The sequence below is a fragment of the Chrysochloris asiatica genome, unplaced genomic scaffold, assembly GCF_000296735.1.
Source record: "Chrysochloris asiatica unplaced genomic scaffold, ChrAsi1.0 scaffold00121, whole genome shotgun sequence".
In the NCBI taxonomy this organism is placed as follows: Eukaryota; Metazoa; Chordata; class Mammalia; order Afrosoricida; family Chrysochloridae; genus Chrysochloris; species Chrysochloris asiatica.
Window position 1 is genome coordinate 8,718,978 of NW_006408639.1, and position 18,647 is coordinate 8,737,624.

An 18,647-nucleotide genomic window follows, 5' to 3' on the forward strand; every position below is an offset into this window, starting at 1 on the left:
GAGTTGAAGAGCAAAGATGTCAGTTTGAGGACTAAGTGTGCCTGACCCAAGCCATGGTATTTTCAATAACCTCATATAAAAAGTTGAAAATTGGACAGTGAATAAGGAACACCATAGAAAAATTGACGTTTTTGAGTTAAGGTGTTGGAGGAGAATATTAAAAGTACCATGGACTGCCAAAAGAACAAACAAATCTATGTTGGAAGAAGTACACTCAGAATACTCCTAAGAAACCAGACTTTGTCTCTCATACTTCGGATATATTATCAGGAGGGACCAGTTCCTGGATAAGAACATCATGCTTGCTAAAGTGGAGGGTCAGGGAAGAAGAGGAAGACCCCCAACGAGATGGATTGCCACAGTGGCAGCAGCAATGGGCTCAAGGTTGTGAGGTTGACACCGGATGGGGCAGTGTTTCCTTCTGTTGTGCCTAAGACAGTCGCTGTAAGGAGGTACCATTCAACAACAACAGAAAAGATCAGGTCCGAGCTGGGCACAGAGCTCTGGCGGCGGGGGTGGCAGGTGTCAGTGAGATAGTATGAAGTGAAAAAAAGGTCTCAGGACATTTATGGGGCAGAAGGTGAAGACAAGTGTGAGGCAGGCGAGGGTGGGGTGGAGTTATATTTTTTTCTGTGTAGAAATCATTCCTTGGTGCCACCTCGAACCCAGAGCAAAGGAGTGACTAGGTAACAGTAAGTTTTACACCACTCTGGCGTCAGAGAGATGTACTGGGGGGAGAGTCCCGAGACTCTCAGAGAAGATCCCCTTGCCCCCTACCATCCCTAATGGGTCTTTTCCCCAGGCGGGGAGCCTGAACACCTGGCTTCACGTCCAGGCCTTGCATTTCCTGGCTGGAAATCCCATAGGACGTCTCTTCCCCTCTTTCTGCGTTTCTCTCATGCAATAGTAGTCATGATCTTTTCAATTTGTCAACGGCCATCAGTTGCCATAAATCTCTGGGAGAAAGGACAGGAGAGGATGGAGCATAGCTGTGCGCGCGGCGGGCCTGACCTCCCTCCCCTGCTGCTCGCACAGGCTGGGTGCCTCCCTGGGCACCTTCCATGCCAGCCTCCTGCACTGCTTGCTGCCGCAGCTGAGCAGCCCGCGCCAGGCGGTGCGCAAGCGGGCAGTGGGAGCACTGGGCCACCTGGCGGCCGCCTGCAACACCGACCTCTTCGTGGAGCTCGCCGACTACCTGATCCACCAGCTGCCTGGCCCGAGGGCACCCGCCAGCCCCGCCGCCATCCACACCCTGATCCAATGTTTGGGGAGCGTCGGCCGTCAGGCTGGCCACCGCCTAGGTAAGAGGGCAAGCCTCTAGATAAGGGGCGGGCTTGTTGTTAAGTGCCGTGAAGTCTGTTCTGACTCATAACGACCCTGTATAGCGTTTCCAAGGAGCGGCTGGTGGGTTTGAACTGCAGACTTTGTGGTTCCAACAGACCTTGTGATCAGTGTAGTAACCCACAGAAGGGGCGTGGCTTAAGGAAGAGGGAGGGTGGAAAGCGGCTAAGGACAGGGCTGCGAATGGGGCGGGGCTTGAGGGGCGGAGGCAGCTGAGCTGCCAGCAAAGGTTCTGACCACCTGCTGAGTACCGTACCCTCGAGGGGAGGAGCTTGGTTTAATCGCTTTTGGGCTCCACAGACTCGTAATAATATTAATAAATCAGACCACCAAATTGTTAAATACCTTGTTGTTCTAGCCTCATACTTAGCGAATGTGAATATAAATCAAAATGTATTGCTACTAGGATTCCAGTTCATACATGTGCGGTTTTATTAAAAACAAAATGTGTTTAAACAGGTCTCTACGATCAGTGAATGGCTGCAGACAAGTTCTGGCAGAAATACATTTGTCTTGCTTTCATTAGGATGACTTTTTTTAAAAGGTCCAATCAAAGCAACGGCATCTGGGACGATTTGCCTGCTGGAAACAGTTAAATTAAAGGCAGAGCAGTCCGTTTTGAAGGTTATGGCAATTGGAGAGGGATTCTAAAGGCAGCATTTTGATAGATTTTTCTCTAAGGACGATCACGAAGGCTTATTTGGAAGCTTGAAGAAAATTGAAAACTGAATTGGTGAGTCTAGGCCGGGAAAGTTGTTCCAAGGAATTTGTTTGATCACAACAGTGCACTGGCCCATTCTTTGGAGGCAGCAGGGATTGTCCTAGGGGAAGTTCGCTGAGAAACCTTACACCATCCGCCCTACAGCCCTGGTCTTGCCCCTTCATTTCAAGGAACAAAGTGTGACTCCCTCGAGGATGTCAAAACTGCCTTTTTTGTGTGTGGCATAAATCAAAGAGTACAAAATTCTTCCGGGAAGGGTTAAAGAGATGAAAAACCATCAAAAGTATATAGACCTAGATGGAGGCTATGTGAGGGAACAATAGCTTCAGGTTTCGATATTTTTGTTTAATCAAGTTTTCTAGTCTGTTGTAGCAATTCTTAAGACTTGTATGTCTTAACGAGAACCCATAAGCCAGGTTTGAATTTTTTAAGCAACTTTATTGGGTAATAATTTACGCACAGTAAATTGCACCGTTTAAAGCGTACACTTTAATATTAGAGTTTTGACCTTTGGATACATTGTGAAACTACCACCACAATTGAGATGCCCCCAAAACTTCCTTGTGCCCCTTTGTAATCTCTCCCTCCCTTTACCCCGCCCCCAGCAAACACTGCCCTGTTATTTGTCACTATAGGCTAGTTATCAATTTCTAAGGTTTTATACAAGTGGGATCACACAACCAGTTTTGAATTATTCTCAGACACTTGGGCTACACGTGGCAGTGTGGGTAGAGTGGGCTCACAGTGTGTCCCTCACCCCAAGCTGTCTCCCTCACTGCAAGGGGCTTTGCAAGAACTTGTGTGAATACCACCAGTGTTCTGTCCACCTCCCTCTCAAACAGCAGCCACCCCTTGATCACCCTTGCAAGCATGGACCTGGGAAAGAGGCCTGTGCAGAATCTGGACAAGGGCTCAGGGCCAACTGGGTAGGAAACCCAGGAATCCCAAGTACCCAGAGTGGAGTCTTGAAGAGGGGCTTTGGGGCTCCAGGTCAGCATACCCCTTGGCCCTGTGGACTTCTTGCATTGTTCTCTTGCCTGGTCTCTCAGAGCTCTGTGCCGCCTTGCCTTCTCCCGCCTCAGTTTTACAACCTAGTGCCGGAAATGAAGCTAAGACATGAGTAATAGTGTCAGACACAGATGCTACTCATGCCAGAACCTGAGCTAAGGTCTACCTACACTGCATCATTAATCTTCACAAACTTTCTGCCTGGTATTCCCACTGTGAAGATGAGCAGACTGAGGCTGAGTGGCCTGGTGACTTGACTGAGGCCCCTAGCTCATAGGTGACAGAGTCGGGACTAGAACCCATGTCTACTTGACTCTGAAGTCTCTGGTGGAGATTTACAGTGGTCAGGGTTGCAGGTACAGGACAGCCTGGGGGGATCCTGGGAGGCACTAGACTGGCTGCCTGACCTGTGTCCTGCTGACTCCACAGGTGACCACCTAGACTGCCTGGTGCCCCTGGTGGAAGAGTTCTGCAACATGGATGATGATGAGCTTCGAGAGTCCTGTCTCCAGGCCTTTGAGGCCTTCCTGAGGAAGTAGGTGCAGAACAGTGTCAGAGACAGGGCCAGGGAGCTTCATGGGAAATGGTGGGTGTCGGGAGTGAGGCACTGGCCTCAAAGCAGTGAGATCCCAGAGCTCACCCCTGCGGCCTGCCCCCAGCCTGTTCCATCACACCTGCAGGTGCCCCAAGGAGATGGGCCCTCATGTGCCCAATGTCACCAGCCTCTGCCTCAAGTACATAAAGCATGACCCCAACTATAACTATGACAGTGGTGGCGACAAGGAGCTGATGGAGACAGAGGACAGTGAATTCAGTGAGCAAGGTGAGTGACCATTTCTCATTGGGACCACAGGCTGGATGGGAGGTAGGGGGGTCCTCAGTTCCTTTCCAGCCCCATCCTGATTCTATCTCTTCCTCAGGCTCCAGCCCTGCCCTAGAAATCCAGAGCTCCTCAGGTCCTTGTCCTGTCTGACAGCGCCAGTTGTTGTTGTTGTTGTTATGTGCCATGGAGTCGGTTCTGACCCATAGCAACCCTGTACAGGGTTTCCGAGGCTGTAAATCTTTACGGGAGCAGAAAGCCTCCTCTTTCTCCTGCGGAACAGCTGGTAGTTTCAGACTGTAGTAGTCATTAAAAACAAACCAGTTGTGTCAGAGTACAACTGTGCTCCACAGTGTTTTCAGTGATTTTTTGGAAACAGATTGCCAGACCTTTCTTTGATGGTACCTCTGGGTGGACCCAAACCTCCAACAAGAGGGTTGTCAGTCATTAACTGTGTGTGCTACCCATGGACTCTGTTGTTTATTGGACCACGCCTGGTGTTTAATTTCCCCTGGGTGACACAGTTAACGATGCACCAGACTGCAAAGCCGTTTGAATTGCAAGGTCGGTGGTTCAAGCTCACCAGCTGTTCCTTGGAAACCCTATACAGAGTTGCTATGGGTTGGAGTCGACTCGATGGCACTTAACAACAGCAATGACAGCTTACCTCTAGGTTGGTGGTTTGAACCCACCAAGAAGTGCCAGTAAAGACAAGTTTGGCTATCTGCTTCTGTCAAAATTACAGGCACGAAACCCTATGGGCAGTTCTACTCTGCAGAACATGGGGGCACGCCGTAAGTCGGAATCGATTCAATGGCCACAGGTTGATTTGGTTTTGGTACTGGTGTTTTGAGTACTCTTATTTCATATTTCTCACAATAACCCTCCATTGCTGTGGAATCAGTGCCCATTCATAATGATCGTGTGGAGGGTTTCCAAGGAGCAGCTCGTGGGTTTGAACCACTGACCTTGTGATTAGCAATCCAGGAGTCCCCAACAGCTCTATAAAAAGCTATCGCTCCCCCAATTTTCAGACAAGAAAATGGAAACATAGAAAGGGCACTTACCTGAGGTGACAAATCTAAGACGTGGCATAGCTGGGCCTTGGAGTCGTATCTGTCAGCATCTCCTGCCCGTGCTGCATCTCTGACCTAGTTCTTTTGTGTGTGTATGTATGTGGTGAAATATATGTTCCAAAACATTTACCATTTCAGCTGTTATCTGTGTAGAGTTGAGCTGCATAACTCCATTCACCATGTTGTGTGGCCATTGCCACTGCTGGTTTCCAAGTGCTAGCGTGGTGGTTACAAGTCGGGCTGCGAACCTTAAGGCCAGCAGTTCGAAACTACCAGCCGCTCTGCGGGAGAAAGATGAGGCGTTCTGCTCCCGTAAAGATTTACACCCTCGGAAACCCTGTACAGGGTCGCCATGGGTCGGAACTGACTCGACGACGGCACTTAACAACAATAACATTGCTTTTAAGCAGGAACTGCATGTTTCCCCCTCTCCCTGATAACTACTAATAAACTGTGATCTCTCCATATTTCCCTATTCTAGATATTTCATATAAGTGAGCTCGTGTTATATTTGTTCTTTTTATGACTGATTTCTTTCACTTAGCATAATGTTTTCAATGAACCTCACAGGACTTCATTTCTCTTTATAGCTGAATAGTATTCCCTTGTGCTACATTGTGTTGCATCATGGGCACTTGGGTTGTTTTCACCTTTTGCCTGTTGTGAATAATGCTGTAGTGAACATTGATGTACAGTGTCTGGAACTCCCTCACAAAGCGCTATAATGTGACAGCGATTTGTTGTCTCTCAGTCTCTGGAGGCCAGAAGTCTGACTGCATGGTGTCAGGAGAGCCATACTCTCCTCAGAGGCTCCAGGGGCAGTTCCTGTCTCTCTGGAAACCCCAGGTGTACCTCTGTGTCTGCCCCATCGTCACACGGCTCCCCTCCCTCTGTGTGTGTCTCTGTGCTTCTGTTGTTCAAGGACACCACTTGAAATGGATTAGGACCCATTCTACTCCTAAGGACTTCTACTCAGTTAACGACTTCATGTTAACTGAGAACATCTTCAAAGACCTGATTTCCAAACAAGATTGAATTCCCAGGTACTGGAAGATCGGACTTCAGCATATCTTTGGGGGAACACAGTTCAATGCATAGCAGGTTTAGAGACCAAGAGAGGACCCTGATTTAACTCCAGACCTTTAGCCTCAGTTTCCTTGTCTCTATTATGGAAACAGCCCTTGTCTTGCTAGGTCTGTGTGAGGCAAAAGTGGATCTGAAGTGCTTTGCACTACCTCTACTACACAGGATAGTAGGTGACTTGTGGTGCCTGGCTCCCTCCCTCTCATGAGCTCAGACCCAGCCTTGGACCCCACCCAGTAGCGTGCAAAGGGTCCCATGGTGTCCTGTTCCCTTCCCCAGAGAGCGAGGACGAGTACAGCGATGACGAGGACATGAGCTGGAAGGTACGACGGGCAGCAGCCAAGTGCTTGACCTCCTTGATCAGCTCGCGGCCTGACCTCTTGCCCAATTTCCACTGTACCCTGGGGCCTGCACTCATCTGCCGCTTCAAAGAGCGTGATGAGAATGTCAAGGCCGATGTCTTCGGGGCTTACATTGAATTGCTGCGGCAAACCCGGCCCCCAAAGGGATGGCTGGAGGTCAAGGAGGTGCCCACCCAGACATGCAGCAACCTTCACGTGCTGCGAGACCAGGTGAGAAGCTGTTAGAGAGAGAAATTCCATTTGTAAAAGTTCACTCTGGCTGCTGGGAGAGAGTGGATTGTTCTGGGGCCAGAGGAGACACTGGGAGTCCCACAGGTGGCTGCTCCAGGGGACCAAGTAACAGGCGATACGGCCTTGAACTCAGTGGCAGCAGTGGAGATTAGAGAGAAGGGGTCCTGCTCTCTATTTTGGGAGTGGAATCATCATGTCTTGCTGCTGGGTTGGACTTGAAGGGTGAGGAACTGAGAGGTATCTTGAGACAGTGGGGTGGGGACTGCTGAGGGCTCTAAGCATTCCAGTTTGAGGTCCTCACTGGATGTCCAAGTCGAGATGTGCACCCATGGAAGGCACATATAGATCAGGGAGTCATTAGCATCAAGCGCATTGTCAGGATTGCAGGCTCTGAGAGTGAGTGGACGGGATCCTCCCCTCATCCTGTGTGACCTTCCTTGACCAAGCTACTATTCTCTCAGTACCTGATTTCCATCTGTAAAGTGGAAGTCTAAAATCCCTGCATGGTACAAATGATCTGTGCTCTCCTACTAATCTAAAAGCTGTTGGTTCAAACCCATCCACCAGTACCGTTTCCATGAAGATTACCGCCAAAAAAAACCCTGTGGAGCTCAGGGTAACGCCTGGGGTTGCTACAAGTCAAAATCAATTCGGCAACAGTGGGTTTGGTTTTCATGGGGCCCAAATGCGGGGAGCTCTAGTAGCGTAGTGGTTATGAGTTGGGCTGCTAACCTCAAGGTCAGCAGCTGGAAACTACCAGCTGTTCCGTGGGAGAAAGATGAGGCTTTCTGCTCCTGTGAAGATTTACAGCCTCGGAAACCCTGCACAGGGTCGCTGTGAGTCGGAACTGACTCCATGGCACATAACAACCAACACTACCACCATATGTGGGGATCTAAGTGGTTGATGAGTGATTAGGAGGGAGTGTCTCTATGCTGGGGGTCCTCCATGGAGATGTGCCTAGGCAGAGCCTCAGTGCTGGGCAGGTGGGGGAGGTTTCATAGGTGGTCCCTGACTGCCCACCTACCCACAGGTGCCACTTGTGCTGAAAGCCTTGCAGCAGCAGCTTAAAGCCCACAGCATCCGTGTCCGCCAAGGCTGCTTCAGCCTCCTTGCTGAGCTGGCAGCTGTCCTCCCAGGCAGCCTGGCTGAGCACATGCCTGTGCTGGTCTCAGGTAGGATGTACCAGAACCTGGGCCCCAGCGCTCAGTGGAGCCCCCAGTCTCCAAAGTAGCTCAGGACCCTGTCCCAGACTGTGCCCCCTCCTCATCAGCCCCACCAGGTGGCACCCCACTGCCTGTAGTGAGAGTGTATCTGGGGTGCAGGCCTCCCTCCCAGTCTCAGATACATCACCCACCTCTGGCCCTAGCTTAGCCCTCAACTCTGGGGAACCTCAGTTCAATTCCGGCACCTGTGGAGGCTCCACTCCCACATACAGGGACAACTAGACACCTGTCCATCCTTCCCGGCAGGTATCGTCTTCTCACTGGCAGACCGCTCCAACTCCTCCACCATCCGAATGGATGCCTTGACCTTCCTGCAGGGCTTGCTGGGTACGGAATCGGCCGCGACCTTCCAGCAGCAGCTGCCCACCCTGCTGCCGCCTGTGCTGGCCTGCGTGGCTGACCCTTTCTATAAGATTGCAGCGGAAGCATTGCTGGTGCTACAGGAACTGGTGCGGGTCCTGTGGCCACTGGACCAGCCTCAGAGGTTGGACCCAGAGCCGTACGTTGGAGAGATGTCAGCGGCCATCCTGGGAAGACTTCGTGCCACCGACCTGGACCAACAGGTGAAGGAGCAGGCCATTTCCTGTATGGGCCACCTTGTGTGCCATCTGGGGGACCGACTTGGGGGCCATGTGGAGCCCTTGTTACTGCTACTCCTGGAGCGTCTGAGCAATGAGATTACCCGGCTGCCTGCTGTTAAGGCGCTAAGGTTGGTGGCCTTGTCCCCGCTGCAGCTGGACCTGCAGCCCATCCTTGCTGAGACACTGCCCATCCTGGCCTCATTCCTGCGTAAGAACCAGCGGGCACTGCAGTTGGCTACATTGGCAGCCCTGGACACGGTGGCCCAGAGGCAGGGCCTATGCCTCCCGCCTACTGCCATCCAGGTGGTGCTGGCGGAGCTGCCAGCCCTGGTCAGTGAGAACGACATGCACGTGGCCCAATTGGCGGTGGACTTCCTTGCCACAGTGACCCAGGCCCAGCCAGCCTCCCTGGTCGAGGTCAGTGGCCCCGTGCTCTCGGAGCTGGTGCGGTTGCTCCACTCCCCGCTGCTCCCCGCAAGTGTGCTGGCCGCCGCCGAGGGCTTCCTGCAGGCGCTGGTGGGCACCCGGCCCCCGTGCGTGAACTACACCAAGCTCATAGAGCTGCTCACCGCGCCCGTGTACAATCAGGAGGAAGACGGCGGGCCCGGCCTGCACAAGCAGGTGTTTCACTCGCTGGCCCGGTGTGTGGCAGCCCTAGCAGCCGCCTGTCCCCAGGAAGCGGCGGGCACTGCAAACCGCTTGGTCTGTGATGCCAGGTCACCCGACTCCAGCACTGGGGTCAAGGTTCTGGCATTCCTGTCCCTGGCCGAGGTGGGCCAGGTGGCGGGGCCCGGCCCCCAGCGGGAGCTGAAGGTAGTACTCCTGGAGGCCCTGGGCTCGCCCAGCGAGGATGTGAGGGCGGCCGCCTCCTACGCGCTGGGCCGGGTGGGCGCCGGCAATCTGCCCGACTTCCTGCCCTTCTTGCTGGGGCAGATCCAGACGGAGCCCCGGAGGCAGTACCTGCTGCTCCACGCCCTCCGGGAGGCCCTGGGGGCCGCCCAGCCCGACAGCCTGAAGCCCTATTCAGAGGACATCTGGGCCCTGCTGTTTCAGCACTGCGAGGACACCGAGGAGGGCACTCGGAGCGTGGTGGCCGAGTGCATAGGGAAGCTGGTGCTGCTCAACCCTCCCTTCTTCCTGCCCCGCTTCCGGAAGCAGCTGGCTGCAGGTAGGGGCATGAGGCCGGCAGTTTGCCTTTGAGTGTTCCAGTCTCTACAGGAATGGATCCAAGAGTCACAGTGTGTATGAGGCAAGGCAAAGGGCTAGTTAGAAACAGTGTGTCCGTTCCTGAAGAGGACCCTTAGAATGGAAGAGACTTCCCAGCAAACACATAAACAAAATGTACATGTGGCTCTTTTCACACCAAAAGGGACAACAGCAGGATGTTCTAAGTGAAGATTATTAATCACTTCAGCTCTCTAAGGGGCCTGCAGACAGGATGGATGGATGGACAGACAGACAGACAGGGCTAGCTTGAGCCAAGAGCAAATGTCGGTCTAACTGGGAGTATATGCCTTGCACCTGGTGTTAGGACAGGGCATGACAGGAACCCGAAGGACAGGTGTTCTGTGTGGTCATGTGGGGAACACCAGGGTGTTTTGCAGCTCAGGGAGAAGGCAGGTGGGTGGGGTCCCAAGAAAAGCCCTAATGGGAGGGTCTCAAGCCAGGCAGCTGGTTCCATAATAGGGTGTGTGGGTGTGTTTGATGACACAATATAGGTAAAGTGCTTGGAAGAGCGTGTGGTATTCAAGTCATCCTGAGTTCACTGTTAAAGGCCGTTTTGGGTTGCTGGTCCACATTATTGTGGGTACAGGCTGAACACTGTTGAGAACAGTGGCACTTTGCTAGAAAGCTTGAGAGACAACAGTGTCAGGGTTGGGAACTGTCCTGCTGTTAGGAACACACTGTCGCACCAGCTCACTGGCCACATTTCTATGTCACCATTGACCTCTGGGTCATGTAGAGCCAATTTAGTGGCCTGCTTCTAGCGACTTTGTGGGATTTCCTTTGTAGCCGTCTTAGCGTGTTCCTCACTCTCGTCTCCATCTCATTTTCCTGCCTTTATTTTCCTGTAGCCTCAGTTTCCTATTTTAAATTCACTTCCTCCTGTTTTGTTGTGTATCTTCATCAGCCATTCCACATCTTAGGAGCCAATCACGGTGGGAAGAGACAAGTCTGAATTCAGTAATTCACTCATTCAGACTTAACACCAAGATGTAAGTGTTCTCCTTGTGGCTCACAAATGGAGTGCTTGTGATGGAGACGGTTCTAGGCCAGGCTGAGTGTGCTGGGGTTATGGGAGAGAGAACTTTAGAGAGATTTGGAGACATCTGATGCCTTTCTTTCACCATTAAGGGAAATAGCTTTCTCTTCCTTTCTTCAGCTTCTCTTCTCAGAAAGCAAACCAATACTCTCCATCCCCAAGCTTGGGGGAGGTGATCTGAGAAGGGGGTCCCCTTGGCTTTCAGCTAGCCTGAAGCAGAACTGTTTCCTGCTTGGAGAATGAAGCCTTTGGGGATGGGAGGTGGGGATGCAGACAACCAGGGCTTAAAATCAGTCACTGAATTTTGGATCTGCTGAGTGACTTTAGATGTGAACTTAACCTTTTGGGGTCTGTTTCCTCATCTGTGAAATCGAGGTTAGAAGTCACCTTTTTGTCTTGGTACCAGACAGAGGATAAATTGAGGCAAGTGTAATGTAGCCCTGAGGCTTGTATTTGGGTTGACCACTGTCTTAAGGTAGAAATCAAACAACGATGTACTACATTAGGCAAATCTGCTGCAAAAGACGTCTTTAAAGTGTCAAAGAGCAAAGATGGCAATTTGAGGACTAAGGTGCACCTGACCCAAGCCACAGTATTTTCAGTAGCCTCAGATACGTGTGAAAGTTGGACATTGAATAAGAAAGACCATAAAAGAATTGATGCTTTTGAGTTATGGTGTGGGAGGAGAATATTAAAAGTACCATGGACTGTTAGAAGAACAAACAGATCTGTGTTGGAAGAAGTACAGCCAGAGTGCTCCTTGAAGTCAGAATGGCCAGACTTCGTCTCTCATACGTGAGATATGTTGTCAGGAGGAAGCAGTTCCTGGAGAAGGATAGCATGTTTGGGAAAGTGAAGAGTTGGAGAAAGACCTCAAGTGTGATGGTTTGACATAGTGGCAACAGCAATGGATCAGGCGTAGCAACAATTGTGAGTTTGGCGTTGTACCGGGCAGGCAGTGTTTCAGTCTGTTGTGCATTGGGTTACTATGAGTTGGTAATGACTCAATGATACCCTAACAACAACAACAACAACATTGTCTTAGGTTATGTGTCCCTCCTATAGGTTATGTGCATCCTATAGTATGGTTACCTAGAACAGGCAGTCTTTTTCTGTCAACCACAGCAGGAGGACCTTAGGAAAGATGCACATTGTCAAGGGGAATGGTAGTATGGACCTGCTCATAGGTGGGGAGAGGTGTGTGAGGAGGGCAACCTGGATGAGTCTCTGCTCTGGACAGGTGCTTGCTTTTGTCCTTCAGGCCAGCCACACACCCGGAGCACCGTCATCACAGCCGTGAAATTCCTCATCACGGACCAGCCCCATCCTATCGACCCCCTCTTGAAGAGCTATATTGGTGAGCACCCCCACCCACCAGCCCTGTTCAATCCCTTGAACTAGCCCTGGAGCTTGGGGGGATTTTACTAACCCATTAACCAAGAGGGGTTAAAGAACCAGGAGGGCACACCACAGCCATGAAGTGTGGAGGCCTGGGTTCAAATCTCTGCATTGCCACTCGACGTCTGGGTGAGCCTGGCATGACCTTTCCCACCTCTGAGCCTCATCTGTAAAATGGGGATAAGAAAACCTTGTCTGAGTCTTCAAGGTTGGAGTTGGGGTGGGACCCAGTGGGCTACTGAGGGTGAGCATGGCTCTAGAAAGTGGGAGAGGACCAACCTCAGACATGCTTTGTTGTTGTTGCTAAGAGCTGGCAGGTCAGTTCTGACCCATCACAACCCTGTATAGGGTTTCCTAGGAGCAGCTGGTAAACTTGAACCACCGAACTTGTGGTTCAAACCAGTTTTGCAGTCCAGCGCATTAACAAACTGCAAGCAGTCACCAAATTGGGTGATTTTACAGATGTCTTACACTGCGGCTGGGAAGAACAGTTCCCTGATCCCCCCATCTGAAGGTCTTCTGGCAGGAGAAACCCACACCTTTGTTGGGAGGAGGCTGAGCCCTCCCTGGGACTCTGGAGAAGGCAAGCAGGTGCAGTCTTTTGGGGTGGAGAGCTCTGGAGTGGGTCAACTTCAGGTCTGCAACCCTGTGATGTGCCATCTTACCTCCTTGGCCATGCCATGGGTAGTTGCTGTGAAGCCAACATGTCAGCAGATGTGGTCACTCTCTGAATTGAGAGTGAATATGTGCAGAGAGTTGAGCACGATTGTCTGTAGCAACTTGGTTCTGGGTCTGACCCAGTAGGCCTGCACCACTTCTCACCGTTTCCTCCATCTTAACTGAACTGTCCATAGAGGGCACCCAGGGGCCTCTGCCTGTGCTTTGGTTTTGCTTTTGTGTATCTGAACTGTGATTTCTGGCCTCAGTGTGTGTCAGAAACCTTTTGATAGATCACAGTTAACCCTGGGTAGCATGGAGGGTGGACCTTGTTGTATAGATGAGGAAATGAAGGCTCAGGAAGGTGATCTGAACTTGGGTCTGCCCGGTTCCCCACAGCTGGTTCTCACAGAGGGTGGGGAGTCTGAGAGCTTTGAACCCTGCTCGGGAGGTGATTTTAGGTCCTTCCCAGTGCACTGCATCCAGACAGACGCACAAGGCAGCAGTTTGCACCCTGCCTGGGGATGGCAAGTTTGGTCACATGGGTAAAGTTGGCCAAGTTTCTCCTTTTAACTCTAAAATGACTCCTTTTCCTTTGGAATAAATAAGTATTCCTGAGTCAATGAAAGTTCCCGATACCACCCAAATTTCTAGTTGCTCACTAGGAAGAGCATTCAGTGATGTGATTTGTCTAAATCGGTGATTAATATGCTAGTTGCAAAACGGGGGGAACTTCCCAGTGCCGCCACCATTCCTTGTGCATTTATTATGCATTCTGCTCTCAGGAAGAACCTTCCCCTCTTCCCTGTTTTGAATTTATTCATGATTTAATTTCTTCATGAACTCCTGTTCTAGTCAGTGGCCTGTAATCTATTTCTGTCATTGATTTTGATGCTCTAGATTGTGTCAGATTTGGACAGTGGGAATCCTTCATGTTCTATTGATATCATTCTGTCCTATTGTATACTATACTCTTCTATTCTGTTCTGTATTTCCTTACTTCTGGGCGCAATAAGATGTTCCACGCTCATCTTGAACCTTTCCCGTCATTTCTCCAAGAAGCCTTAACTCCTTTTATTGGAGGATGGTGCTAGAACCCCAGTCCTGGCTACCCAGTGTGCTCGTCGCCCTTTGCTTCTAAGCCCTAGCAGCAGACAGAGCTAGGGAGCATCTAACAGTATATTTATACATACACACTGTCTTAGTTATCTAGTGCTGCCAGAACAGAAGTACCACAAGTGAGTGGCTTTAACAAACTGAAGTTTATTTTCTCGCAGTTTAGGAGGCTTCAAGTCCAGATTCCAGGGAATGGCTTTTGCTCTGTGTCAGCTCTGGGAAGGTCCTTGTGTCTTTTTAGTTTCTATTCCTTGGCAATCATGTGTCCCGACACCCATCGTCCCCCATCCCTCCTTGTTAAATGTATTCTTGTAGATTTCAAGAGGAGATTTCTGAGCGTCAGCCAAGAGATCAGAGTTGCTGGACTGTGGCGTCAGTGTGAACAAATTCTTCCGACATCATGTCTCACCTGCCCATGAAACTCCTGAGCAAGAAGATCAAGAAGTGGAACCTGAAATTGTGGCAGCAAAAGCTAAAGCTACAGGAGGCATTGAGTGTGTGCCTATCAGGAAATCTGCCTGAAGAAACAGTGGGAGAGGGAAAAGATGAAAAAATGCCTAAAACAGTCAAGAAATGTGGGATTATCAGGAGTCCAAAATGGAGATATGTATAAAGACATACTGGAAAGGGTAAAAAATTTTAAAGCCTCCAAGAGATCTGCCATTTTGACCCATGGGAGAGCAGTCATACACCTCCCAATTCAGAATCAAGAGAGACAAATGGAGGTTGCTGCTGGACCTGACACCAAAAAAGCAAAAACTGAAGAAGACCAGAAGAAATTGGACGAGGGTGGTGTTGCGTCTCCCGCAGAAGCAGAAATGAGCGTGGAGAAGCCAGATGATGAGGATGATGACAGTGACGTGCCCCCTGCCCTTGGGGCTGACAGGATTCTTCACTGAAAACACTCTGAAGACAATGAAAGAAATGGGCTTTAAAACATGACAGAAAATCAGCATGATAGTATCTGACCACTTCTGGAAGGCAGGGATTTTCTAGCAGCAGCAAAAACAGGCAGTGGTAAAACCAGGGCATTTATCAAACTTGCAGCTGAACTTCTTGTTAAGCTAAATGTATGCCCAGGAATGGAAAAGGAGTCCTTATCCTCTCTCCTACTAGGGAACTGGCCATGCAGACTTTTGTGTGTTTCAGAAGCAAGTATTCACCTGTATGGGTTGGTCATGGCAAGCAGTAACAGATCTGCTAAAGCACAGATACTTGCTAATGGGATCAACAGCACTGTGGCCACGCCAGGCCGCCTCCATAGGCAGAATGCCGCAGTCTCCATATATCAAAATCTCCAGAGTCTGGTGATTGGTGAGGTTGATCAAATCTTGGCTGTTGCATTTGAAGAGGAATTAAAGCAAATTATTAAACTTCTGCCAGTATATACACAGACCATGCTTTTTTCTGCCACGCAAACTCTCAAAGTTGAAAACCGGGTGAGGATTTCTCTGAAAAAGAAGCTCTTGTATGTTGGTGTTATGATGATAAAGCCAATGCAATAGTGGATGGTCTTGAGCAGAGATATGTTGTTTGTACCTCTGAAAAAAGATTCCTTCTGCTCTTTACAGTCCTTAACTAAAACCAAAAGAAGCAGCTAACGGTGTTTTTACATCCTGCAAGTCTGTTTAATTCCACTCTCAGCTGCTGAACTACACTGATTCATCTGTCTCGGCCATTCATGAAGGCAGAAGCAAAATAAGCAAATAACCACATTCTTTCAGTTCTGTGATGCAGACTGGGGGATACTGTTGTATCCGACTATGGCAGCGCCAGGGCTGGATATGCCTGAAGTGGACTGGGTTGTGCAGTAGGAGCCTCCGGATGACCCGAGGGAGTATATTCATCATGTGGGTAGAACAGCCAGAGGCCTAAGAGGAAGAAGACATCCTTGCTCATTTTGCGCCCAGAATTGGGTTTCCTTTGTTACTTGAACTAATTCAATTAGTTTTCCTGGTCTAAAATTTCTGACATGCAGCCTCAACTTGAAAATTACTTCCTCCATGCCGAGGAAGCATATAAGTCATATATTTGAGCATATGATTCTCATTCTCTGAAACAAATCTTTAATGTAAATCACTTAAATCTACCTCAAGTTGCTCTGTTATTTGGTTTCAGGGTGCCTCCTTTCTTTGATCTGAACATGAACAACAGTGAAGGCAAACATAAAAAGCAAGGAAGAGGTGGTGGATTCGGCCACCAGAAAGCCTAAGAGGTTGAAAAGTCCGAGATCTTAAAAAACATTAGCAAGAAAACCCCTGAGGACAGGCAGTTCTCACTTTAAGACACACTTCCTTCATCTTAAATAACTGCCCCAAATGGATTTTCTTTTCCTGCTCTAATAGGGAAATGCTGTAGCCTTTAGGATTTGAACTGATTTATTGAGTTTAAATTGACTTGGACTTATAAGGATTGAGGCATGTTCCAGCAAATGTTTTCTTATTGGGGTGGTGGTAGTGGTTATGTGCAGTGGAGTCAGTTACTCATAGCGACCCTATATAGGGTTTCCAAGGCTGTGAATGTTTACGGGAGCAGAAAGCCACATCTTTCTTTCTTGGAACAGCTGGTAGGTTTGAACTGCTGACCTTGAGGTTAGCAACCTGACTTGTATCCTCTACACTACCAGAGTTCCTGGGGGTAGCATGGGGTAATAGTTCAATTTTTCTTGGTTGCCCAAGAGCAAAACAAAGGAATATTTTTGGTCTTTGTTGTGATGATAAAGACATTTTAAATATTTACCCCTTAAAAACAAAACAAAAAGGTGATTGCTTTACAACACACTCTACACTGATATCTGGTAGTATAGTGGTTACGAATTGGGCTGCGAACCGTAAGGTCAGCAGTTCGAAACTACCAGCTGTTCCATAGGAGAAAGATGAGGCTTTCTGCTCTCTTAAAAATTTACAGCCTCATAAACCCTGTACAGCGTTGCTATGAGTCAGAACCGACTCCATGGCACATAACCACCAACCACCACCTACACTGATATAGCCTCATTAACCTAACAGAGAAAGCCCATTCACAAATGGGACTGCAACCACAAGTATTGTTGTTGTTGTTGTTAGGTGCCATCGAGTCACTACTGACTCATAGCCACCCTATGCACAACAGAACGAAGCACTGCGCGATCCTGGGCCAACCTCACAATTGTTGCCACGCTTACCCATTGATGCTGCAACTTGGCCAATCCATCTCACTAGGGGTCTTCCTCTTTTTCTCTGACCCTCCACCTTACCAAACATGATATCCTTCTCCAGCGACTGGTCCCTCCTGACAATATGTCCGAAGTATGAGAGACCAAGTTTGGCCATCCTGGCTTCCAAGGAGCACTCTGGCTGCCCTTCTTCTAACACAGATCTGTTGGTTCATTTGGCAGCCCATGGCATAAGTAAGGTGGTGGTGGTTATGTGCTGTGGAGTCAGTTTCGACTCATAGTGACCCTGAACAGGGTTTCCTAGACTGCAAATCTTTACGGGAGCAGAAAGCCTCATCTTTCTCCCACGGAACAGCTGGTAGTTTTGAACTGCTGACCTTAAGGTTCACAGCCCGATTCGTAACCATAGGGGTTAGGATTTACAGCACATATTTGGGGGAGAGCTGGGGAACACAATTCAGTCCATAACATACCCTCACACTTACCTGTCAGTCAATATGTCTAGAAAGGTGAGATCATAGCTGCCTTCTATCCCACTCGCCACCACAGGGTTCATTCCAGCTACCTCCCTTCCCGACTCTAATGCCTTCCTTTTACAGTCAGAACCCCAGCTCCCTTTAGCTAATCCTACAGTGGGGACCATTGCTTTTTTAATGGAAGGCCCAGATTTGACTCTTGGCCGGTACACATAAAGTACAGCCCCTGTCTGTCCATGGAGACCTGTGTGTTGCTAGGATGCTACCCAGGTTCAGCAGTGCTCCCAGGCTGATAGACTAGGAAGAAAGTCCTGGTGATCTGCTGTGTGTATAACAGCAGCAACCCAGTCCCCACTTGATTATAGGGCTGGTTGCAGGACCAGGCAGCGCTTCATTCTTGTAGGCATGGGGTCGCCATGAGTTGGGCGCCAACTTAAGAGCCGATAAAGATAAGCACTGAATTGCTATCCGTAAAGTCGGCAGTTCAAACCCACCAACTACTGTTGGAAACCTTATACAGAGGAGCTGTAAATTGGAACCGACTCAATGGTTCACCACAATAGTAATTATAGAATCCACAGAGAATGGTTTGAGGATTGCTAACCCTTATCTCCCACCACTTATCTGTCAGTTTGTCCTACTACGGTGGCCTGTGTGTTACCATGACTCTGAAAGATATGCCACCAGTACTTTAAATACCAGCCGAGTCACCCATGGTGGCCAGGTTTCAACTGAGCTTCCAGACAAAGACAGACTAGGAAGAAGAAGAAACGGACTACTTCCAAATAGTCACTGAAAACCTTATGAAGAGCAGTGGAACACTCAGGTAACACCAGAATGTTGAATAGTGAAACATGATGAGATTTCTAGCCTTGGAAAGCCTCCGTAGGGTCACTAGAAGTTGAAATTGACTTGATGCACTGGGTTTGGTTTATTTTAAATTCATCTTCATTGCTGATATCACATGGATCATGGCTGAAATCAGAGACTACCAGAAAGATGTTGACCACTGTCTTATTGAGTATGCAAAGGCATTCAACTGTGGGGCTTGTAACAAATTATGGATAGCGTTAAGAAGAATGGGGATTCAGAACACTTCATTGTGCTCATGCGTAACCTGTACATAGGCCAAGA

The 18,647-nt window shown here is 49.4% G+C and overlaps 1 protein-coding gene and 1 pseudogene across 1 annotated transcript in view; both read left to right on the forward strand.

The window, feature by feature from the left end:
* Positions 1–18,647, forward strand: part of CAND2 (cullin-associated and neddylation-dissociated 2 (putative)) — a 50,568-nt gene that overhangs the window by 23,860 nt on the left and 8,061 nt on the right. The window contains exons 5-11 of the mRNA XM_006868682.1: positions 1,036–1,301; positions 3,500–3,605; positions 3,751–3,893; positions 6,329–6,621; positions 7,676–7,817; positions 8,115–9,617; positions 11,974–12,069. Coding sequence (XP_006868744.1) covers positions 1,036–1,301; positions 3,500–3,605; positions 3,751–3,893; positions 6,329–6,621; positions 7,676–7,817; positions 8,115–9,617; positions 11,974–12,069 — 2,549 coding nt within the window. The remainder of the gene's footprint in view (positions 1–1,035; positions 1,302–3,499; positions 3,606–3,750; positions 3,894–6,328; positions 6,622–7,675; positions 7,818–8,114; positions 9,618–11,973; positions 12,070–18,647) is intronic.
* LOC102836217 lies at positions 14,284–16,167 on the forward strand (annotated as a pseudogene).